The following is a 9,829-nucleotide window of genomic DNA, read 5'->3' as shown; positions in this document are numbered from 1 at the left end:
TATATACTTGTATATTCTCATTAAAAGAAAGCATATCCCTTCATATATATATATACTTACACATGTATATACATACCTTCATATGTATGTATACAAACATATATGCATATATACATGTTTAGGGTTTATTTGTTTTTTTTTCAGAATTTTTGGTTTTCCTTTTAAAATAGTGTTTGTTTCTTTTAGGTTTAGAATTTGGGCTGTTACAATAACTAACAGTGATGCTTATCACTACCGGTTGTATATAATAATTGACAGTGATGTGAAGGGTAGCACTGTAGGTTCTATACTACAACCGGCAGTGATACCAGTTTTATTTTTACAGTTTATTACACAAATATTTAGAGGCATTTTTTAAGTTTATTCATGTAGTTTATGAAATCATAGTATTTACATTAAAGCATGTCCTTAATATTTTGTATAATATTTGTTTACAGTATTCATGTAGTTTATTAAAATAGTATTTACATTAAAGCATATATATATCCTTAATTAATACGAAACAACATGTCATTAATTAATACAAATTTTAGAAAATCCTTAATGAATACATCAAAGCCTTTTCATTTAACAATTAGACCTTCATTATGATCATGGTATATGTAAGTAGCTTCCTCAGTGTCCTCTATTTGACTTAGGTTGACATTCTTTCCTAAAGGAGGGAGATCACCAAATTGTAGTCTTCCTTGTCGATGACATTTTCAACTCTGACAATAATTCTTTTTCCTTAAAGTTCCACATGGTGCCCCTTGTCAATCGAGTCATTTACATAGAAAACTGCTGCAACATTATTGGCAAGTACGAATGGTTCTTCTCTGTAACCGATGAGTTTGAGGTCCACAATAGTCATACCGTACTTGTTGATGTTTACTCCTCCTGGGAGTCTGACCCATTGGCATTGAAAAAGAGGGACATTCAACGGTCCATACTGGAGCTCCAAAATGTCCTCTATGAATCCATAGTAGGTCTCCCTATTGCTACTGTTGTTATAGATATCGATACATACACCGCTATTTTGGTTGATGCTCTTATCATCTTGTACTATCGTATAAGATGTATAACAATTCATGTCGTATCCTTGGAATGTTATAAAGTGTAGTTGACGGTCCATAGGCAAGCAGTTTTGAGAAACCAAGTTAAAATGTGCCTTGGTTTATATGTGATGAGTGATTGACAAGGTTCCTGAGTTGGTTTGATGATTCTTGAGATTGTATGGGCATGCTTATGTATTGCAATGATGATCATAACTAACAAAAGTTGCAAAGAAAATGGAATTGGTGTTTTTGCCTCTAAGTTCAGGATAATTGCACACGTTGGATGATTTGACGCTGGGCAATTTGTACATGCCAGATGATCTGATGCATTGGAATACTTCACGCCAGAGCATTTTAGCTCAGAAGTAAAAGTTGTAGTATATACCGGATGATCTGACGATAAAATGAAGAGAACTCCAGACTATTTCTTGCAGAGAGAATGCAAAATGAGTTCTGGCAAGAATGTATGCACTGGATGGTCTGACAATGGGCAAATGTACACGTCGGAGTATTTCATCCCAGATGCAAAGATTGAAGTGTACACTGGATGGTCCGGCGAGTACTCGCCGAATACTTCGCTGGAGCTTTTCTTGCAGAGAGGTTGCAAGATGGCTAGTCCAAAGAAGAAGTACACGCAGATGGTCTGACGCTAAAAAGCTATGAATACCAGGTCATCCAGCATTCAAAATTTTTCTGGGATGTGTCTTAAGTTGAGGATTTTGATTTGGAACTAACTGGAGATGGTTTAGAGTTATGTGTGTGTCTGTCTTATAATGTGCAGGTGATGGATGCAACCTGACAATTGATGGCGGGATGATCAGGGCCAAGTGGGATGCTTGGTGCCGGACGATTGATGAGGCTAGGCAGAGTCAAGGGTGGTCCTAGGTGTGCACATAGATGTCAAGCAAAGCATGGAAGGAAGGATGAAGACAACATGTTGAGGAATTCAAGCGAAGGGGATGTCGGAGCAAGTGACAAGGCAAGCCGAGGTATCGGGAGCATGTGAGACTTGCCGGCGGTCAAGATTGCAAGACGGAGTACACGTATCGACTTCGGGATGTCTGTTTGAGGTGAAACCAAGTGTTAGCTAGTCACATTTTAAGAATCGTGCGAGGCAGTTTCGCGGTTGGGCCTCAAAACTGTGGAGGGATTGGGTGCACATGGTATCATCGCGAAGCTTACGTCTAGGCGAAGCTAAGTATGAAGAAGCCATAAGCATTCGATTGATGGAGCAAAAAATGGACAAAAATGCCCCGGTGGTAGGTAGGAGGCCATTGGAAGAGAGAGGTATTTTAAAAACAATGAAGCTTAAGTGCTAAGTAACCTCTCTAGGCCTATAAATGGAGAGGTAGGGCTATGTGGGAGGGGTGAGCCAGCAATTAGAGTTTTGAGTACTAGGTTTTAGAGGAGAGGAAGATGAGAGCTTAGCCTTTGTAATAGGTGAGAGCTTTTTGTGAGGAAAACATCATGTAATCTGTTGAAAAGAGGGTTGTCCTCCACAAGAAATGAAGAGATTATTTCTTTTGATGCTCGTGTTCATCTCCTTCTAGTTTTCTTCTATTGGCTCCCTTGCCTCTAGATCATCAACTTGGAGAACTTCTTCTTCCGATAATCTTTTCTTTGGAGCAAAGGTTTCTTTCGTCAAGTTGTTATCTTTTTGTGGCGATGACTTGTGGGACATGTGCCAATGGAACCTAGAGTTCATTTACACCCCTGAGAGCCATGCTTGAGTTTCTCGTAGCAACTAGTGTCTCTCTAGTTTTTGCTTCTACTTTGTTTTGAGGTGCGTTGGGAGATCAGAATAAGAGAAGGGCATCAAAGAAATTTGTGAGGCACCTATTCACCCCCCTCTAGTAGCCATTCTCGGTGTTATAATTGGAATCAGAGTTGCGTTAGATCATTAGTTGACCTTAACCAGCTTTTTTATCTGTAGGCGACATGTAGAGACATGGGAAGATTCTGCTTTTTGAAGGTCGTGACTTCTCATAATGGAAGGTGCGCATGGAGGCTTATCTCTTAAGCCAAGGTAGTGTAATATGGGAGATTATGTACTTCAATTATGAGATCTCTGCTGCTTGTACTTCTCAAGCTCAAATTGAACAATATGAAGCCAACAACAAAGTTAGGAATATATTGTTCACCAGTAGGAGTCAGAATGAGTTTGATAGAGTTCAGCACCTCCGTACTGCTCGAAAGATCTAGTCTACTTTGAGTGTCTTTCATGAGGGCACTAATCAGATTAAGGCTAGACGCCAAAGCACATACAATCAAGAATATCAAATATTTGTGCAAGGACCCGAGAATCTTTGGATGCTATGTTTGCTAAATTTGATGGAATTGTTAGCAACCTTTGATCCATCGGTGTTTTTCCCTACTTTGAACATGAGAGGACAATCAAGCTTCTCTATCCTCTTGATCAATGCATATGGGAAGTGAAGATCTCGAGCATTGAAGAATCATCTAGTTATGACACATTGAATTGTGATGAACTCTTCAGCAAGCTAAAATTCACCGTGATAGTCAAAGGCTGCTAGAATAGGCCTAGGAAACCCCCTATTTTAGAACATGGCATTGGTTTCAGGACCTAGCGGTGGTAGAGCTGCTATAATTGGCTTTTCTTGTGCTAACCCTTCATCTAGTGGCTTTGCGTTGTTTTCCTTGGTTTCTATCACAGAGGAGCAGGTGGACACACTTGATTATTAGGATCTTGCTTTGATCGTGAAGAAGTTCACCCACTTCTACAACAACAGAAGAGACTAGAGAAGAGGTGTCTCTCGGGCTTGTTATGAGTGTGGTGATACCACTCATTTCAAGGATGATTGCCCAAAGCTCAAGACGAAGGAAGATCATGGCCACGACCATGACAAGCACAAGAAGAATGAAAAGCCCTTCTTCAAGAACCACGATAAGATGGCCAAGAAGGCAGCCAAGGCGGCATCTTGAGCTTTCGTGGCGGCACTCAGTGACATCAAAAATTACTCAAGCGAGGAGGAGATCTCAAAGGAGGAGGAGCTACCCATGAAGAACAAGAAGAACAAAAAAGACTTCACCGGCCTTTGCTTCATGGCGGGCAACAACGACAACAACCCCGAGCTTGATTCTTCTGACGTATCACCCTCCTACGACCAGCTTTCTGTTCAGACCGATACCTTGAATGATGCGCTTGTTGACCATGATAGATTGCTGGAACTCAAGTCTACGCTAGAATGCTCATCTTCTGAGCTTGAGTTGTCATGAGTGAGCTTGCCGATCTTCAGACTTTGCATACTCAAGTCTCTAATTGGCTTGAGACTGCTGAGAAGAAGCTCCTTGAGGAGGAGTCCAGACCTACTCTCTTAGGTGGTTGCAAGAATTGCCCTTTACTCTCAAAGGATGTTGATGTGAAAGCCAAGCGCATAAAGAAGCTAGAGTCTAGATTGGAGAGTACTGAGTGTTCTAAGGATGTGCAGCCAAACTGTTCCACCTGCATTGTCCTTAAGGACAAGCTCAACTGGGTTAGAGGCCAAGTGGAAAAGCTCATGGCCGAGAATGAGTATCTCCTTTTTCTTGTAGAAATGCTCAGAAGGCAAGGGCAAGATAAACTTAATTTTGGCCAAGACCAAAATGTGCACAGATAAGGCGGGTTTAGCTTTGGGATTGCATTTTGAGAGCGTGCATTACAATGGAGATGGTATGATTGTTTTCACCACACCTACTACCCTTGAGGCCGAGAAATTCAAGATCAATGCCCCACCACAACTCACAAAGAAGAAACCCGCACCACAATGCAAGAGAGCTCCACAGCCAAAGATGAAAGTCACAATGAGAGAGCCTAGAGTGTCCGGTAGTCCAACTCTTGAGAGACGCTACCACTGCACCTACTGCCAAATAGAGGATCGCCTTGGGTTTTGCTTTCACCATAGGAGGAATGAGAGGAGTGAGTGGGAGTGGAGTACTCAGGACATATACCACCCCTCTTTTGGTGTGCATAAGCCTTTTCCTCGCTTTTACTTACGAGGTCTTGGTGCTTCTCTGTTTCCACCTAGAGGTGGTGCCCGGCGTGGATCTTACCATGATTCATATGGTTTTGGTTCATGTGTAAGAGGCTTTGAGGTGCAGCACTTGGCAAAAAAATTTCACAAAACTTCGGCAGACTGGCGTCGCCTTCAACCACGGTCATGACACGCTCTGATTCTTCGTTCACTAAAGAAGAACGGGTGCAATGATGAGCATGAATAAAATACACAATGTATTCTACAATATGCATAACAACATGCTAAAGGTGTAAGACATACGAAGGAATAACGAAACTGGAGATCTAAACAATGCCAGAAAAGTAACAGGAGGCTAGAGACTCCAGGTTGAACTCGAAGTATCTAGGTTTCAGAACCACCGAATGAACCTCCAAGTGAGGGCTCTCAGTTAACCATTTTTAAAATAACTTGGAACCTCTGGGTGAGTCCGGATACTCTGAATTGGGCTAGACACTCTAGGCTGATTCGGGCTATCCGAGTTCTGGCTGAGTTGAGTTCTAAAGTGTTTTTCCTGGTCGATTGAACTCGAATGCTTAATCTATTCCACCAAAACATAGATATACACTATATAAAGGGCTCTAGACTCAATTGCATTCTAAATAGCCATAGTTTCCAAGGACAATTCAAAGGGATCTCCCCAGATTTATTCAGAGTATCCGAGTCAACCCGAATTATCCAGGTTGTTCAGAGAGGCTACGCCAAGGGGGAATTCTTAGCCGATTTGGTTTGCGAGCTTCTCCAAACAAAAAAGAAATATGTTTGAGAGAGTTTATAGAGTCTAGAACTCACTCGCTAACCTAGCAACGCGATTCCTAACTCAAAACACACCCAACTCCTCATTTTAGCTCCTAAGCTCAAGAACTCAAGAAATTTACAACTGAAGCTTCAAACTAGGGATTCATCAAACCAAAATGTGCATCTATACCATGGGAGCCTAGGAGGCTCACCCAAGATGATTTGTCAAGCTTGGGGATTGTCGGTTGAAGGAGGAAAAGCTCAGAAAGAGGAAGAACGATGGTGCTCCTTATGCTTCAACCAAGAACACCAAAAGACATCAAAACCAGCTCAAATCCTTCGGAAAAACAGAAATGAATTGGATGGGTGGATAGCTCATGAGCTCGTGATCATATGAGTACCACATGCATATCTCGATTCCTTCTCTTGAGGTGGGATTTTAAGGGAGAAGGGGTATGGGAGCTTGAGAAGGAGGGAGGGAGAGAGCTCGTTGCTCTTGTGGCCAGTGGGAAGCATGGGAGTTAGAGAGGAGAGAGAGAGAGAGAGAGAGCACGGGGAGTGTGAGGGAGCAGGTGAGGGAGTGAGGTGGTGGGACCGGCTGGCTAGGTGGGTCCCACGTGTAAAAGAAAAGGGTCCATTTTAATTGCGAATTCCATTCTTTTCTCTTCCAAAATTCTTTCTCTCGTCCAATTGACTTTAAACGAATTGCACTAGCATTCTCAAAATAAATTTCCTCAAAACTAATCATGACGCTAATGATGCATAATTAGACTTAATCTTGCGATTATGAATTTGGGATGTGACACTCCACCTAGGGTTAGTGTTCGGGGTCTTGGCCTGATTTAGAGAGAGAGTGGGAGGAAGGGATATGAAGGGGTAGAGAGAGGGCTCATAGACATTGATGAGCTCGATGGTGACTTGGTGGGTAGGTGGTGAGGTGTGGTGATGATGAGGGCACAACTCCCTTTTATGGTGATGAAGAAAGGTGGCAAGGATGGTGGGTGGCATGGCACTCGGTGTGGTGCCAGTGCACTGCGTGATTCATGCAATGTGCAAAGATGGGACTAGGCGTGGGGACCAGGTGGTGAGGATAGTGATCACAGTGGCGGCAAAGTGGCTACAGTGGCAGCGATGAAAGTGGTGCGACGTGGCTCTAGTGTCATCACATAGCAGCATTGTGTGATGCGAGAGAGAGAGAGAGAGAGAGAGAGAGAGAGAGGAGAGAGTTTGTGTGTTTTCTTTTTTATATATGGCATGAATACACGGGTGTCACATGTACGTAACTGGTACTAACAATATGTAAACAGTAGACGAAGCTAGCAGATATGGCCAACCTAGGTGTTATGTAAAGGATATCACACATGTTGTTATAATCATTCTACCGACTTACATATCAACGCTCCTTTGATGGTTAACGCTGAATAGGATTGATGCAATGGAGACTCGTGGCCGTGTAGATCCTCAAGGAAGATATGTAGATCGTAGGAGAATAGTGTAGGACCGGTTGCACAGATGCGCTGCCCAAAAACCTTATCGCTGCCCCTTGTGTAGGCTTCATGACGGCGATGGATCGTAGCTCTCGCTTACACTTTTCCTCTGTGCACACCAAGGAGAAAGGCCAGCGAGATTCGGCAGCACAACAACACATCATAGTTCACTATATGGAAAAGAAGAAAGGAACGTATATTTGTTTCATGGGTTTGTCTCACATCCACAACCTCAATGTCTCCAGAACCTTTATAGGGAAAAACAGCTGCCCTTCAGATACCTTTTTCCTTATAGTGACGTCTCACTAATTGACAATCAAAACTAGCCACTTAACTCGAGATAATGGAACTGATTGTGTATTAATCAGCCCTTTAGTTGTTTCAATCAAACGGAATACGTTGACCATCGCGCAACGCAAGTCATAAGTCATGTGATAGTTTACACGAAAAGAACTCGTGTGTAAATAGCCAAAGCCCATTCTCTCTTCCCTCATTTTTCCATTACAAAGAAGGGAAAGAGAGCTCCTCTATTTGGGTTGATTTACACCACATGGAATAGCAATACGAGATTATTACACCATGCACTCTTGTTTGGGATTTTATGAATGGGCCTCTCCATGAGCCGCATTCCAACAAAAACTATGTCATTATTTGTTAAGAGCTTGTAAGAAAGTAGTATACCTTTTCCCCATATTTTTAGGGAACATTTTCCCATTTTCTTTGGCACTTTCAAGAGAGTCATGTCTCAAGCAAACACAGCTTAGTCCAGCCCAAGGCTAGTGGGCTTGGCCCTGTCTTAGCTATGTGGGCCCGTATGCAGGTTAACTTATTGGGCCTATAACTTTAGGCCCAGTATTACCAAGCCGTGCGCACAGCACATACTAACTACTCTAGGACCCCTATTAAAAAAAAACTACTCTAGGCCCTTGTCTAAAAACAAACACTACTCTTCATTGAATCAACGGCTCCATGGTAAGTTTGTTCTTGTTGGATCAAGAAAAAAGTTTGTTCTTGTCTCAAATTTTAAAGTTCTTGTGTCATTTATTGATATCTACCAAATGATCTTTCAAAAAAAAAATAGAATGGGAGTGTTATTTCTATTTTTATCAACTACCATATAATTTTACCTGTAAAGAAGAAAATTACAGTTACAGGATTATAGCTAGAGCATCTTTCAGGGAAAAAAGGAGCTATAGCGTCACGGAAGTATATTGTGGGCTAAGCTAGCTGAACTCAGCCAGTGTGTGGCTTACAAGAGGTAATGATCTTCCACTGGAGTCCGTGCAATCACAATCATACGGGAAGCCGCCATACACAACCAAGGTACACTTCATTTCAGTACGGGAAGCCGCTGCCACCGTCGCGCCGCGTGCCCGCGGTGGCGTAGAGCAGGTCAGCGAAGTCGCAGAGCTCGTGGTGCTCCTCCAGTCGAGGCGGCGCCGCGAGCGCGGCGTGCGGTTCTTGCTTCGCCGGCATGAGCCGGTAGCCCGCTGCTTGTTCTTGTGCCCACCCGGCCTGGTTCTGCCCCTCGACACCGCCGCTGGAGAAGGCCGGTCGCCACGGGCGCGGCCTTTGCGGCGCCGGGGGCGACGGCTGCGCCTCTGGGGACTTGCCGGTGAGCCGCTGCACGACGGCCTTGAAGCTGGCGGCGTCGGAGCTGATGAACTGGGTCTCGATGAACTTCACCTTCACGCCGGCGCCGGCGCCACCGTTCTGCTGCTGCCTCGAGTCCTTGACCGCCATGGCCATGCGCTTGCCTCTCTTCTTTGACGCCAAGCTTTGCTACCTCAGCACACGATTTTTCTTTGTGGCGATGTGTTGGCTTCGGAAGCCACAAGTTTTGTCGAGCTCATATAGGTTCAGCCTTCCGCCAGCCGTCGAGCGGCAGGAAGCAAGTGTACGCACGTTGGACGGCAAACTGCGCACTGAGCGGCGAGACCAGGTAAAGTGGACCCCAACGGCAGTGAAAGAGACGGACCATGAGGCGGTAGGTGAGCGGCGAGCGGCGAGGGGGACGCTGGGGGGACTGGTCAAAGGTGCGAGTCATTAGGGAACAGGCAGCGGTCAACAGTTTTGGGCGGTCAAGCGCTCGTGCGGAATAGCGGAATCTTCTGCGCTCACGGCTCCTGCTTCGATCGGATCCTAGTATAGTTTTGTCGACGATTTTAGGTATCTCCAACGATTATAAATAGATACTATCTTTTAATTAAAAGAGTATATTTTTTAAAGTTTATATGAATTTTATTAATTTTATATACCTAACAGAAAAGAGATATACTGAGATTGACTTGTAAATACTAGTTTTTTATATTTTCTCTCTAGTATGTGCTCTCTTATCTTCCCTATAAAGAATGAAGAATTGTGCTAATTATAATATTAAAAAATATACTCTCTTAATTAAAAAATAGCGACTATCTCTAACCATTAGAGATATCTTTAAAGGAGGTTCTTTTGCTACATCATCCGGATCGTTTGGCCTCTTGTGGTGCTTTGAACAGTATTTTTTTTCCTTGTGCACAAGTGACACACGGAAATTACTCGAATTTCTTTGGAAACTACC

The 9,829-nt window shown here is 43.5% G+C and overlaps 1 protein-coding gene across 1 annotated transcript; it reads right to left on the bottom strand.

Annotated features, from left to right (window-relative positions):
- Positions 1 to 8,441: 8,441 nt before the first annotated feature.
- On the bottom strand, positions 8,442 to 9,125 carry LOC133926842 (uncharacterized). The gene has a single exon (XM_062372979.1). It carries the CDS (start codon positions 9,016 to 9,018, stop codon positions 8,605 to 8,607), a length of 414 nt encoding a protein of 137 aa, XP_062228963.1. The 5' UTR covers positions 9,019 to 9,125; the 3' UTR covers positions 8,442 to 8,604.
- Positions 9,126 to 9,829: the final 704 nt, after the last annotated feature.

Source organism: Phragmites australis, chromosome 8 (assembly GCF_958298935.1).
Source record: "Phragmites australis chromosome 8, lpPhrAust1.1, whole genome shotgun sequence".
Lineage (NCBI taxonomy): Eukaryota > Viridiplantae > Streptophyta > Magnoliopsida > Poales > Poaceae > Phragmites > Phragmites australis.
Note: the sequence above shows the minus strand (reverse complement) of the source record. Positions and strands in the feature narration are given on the sequence as shown.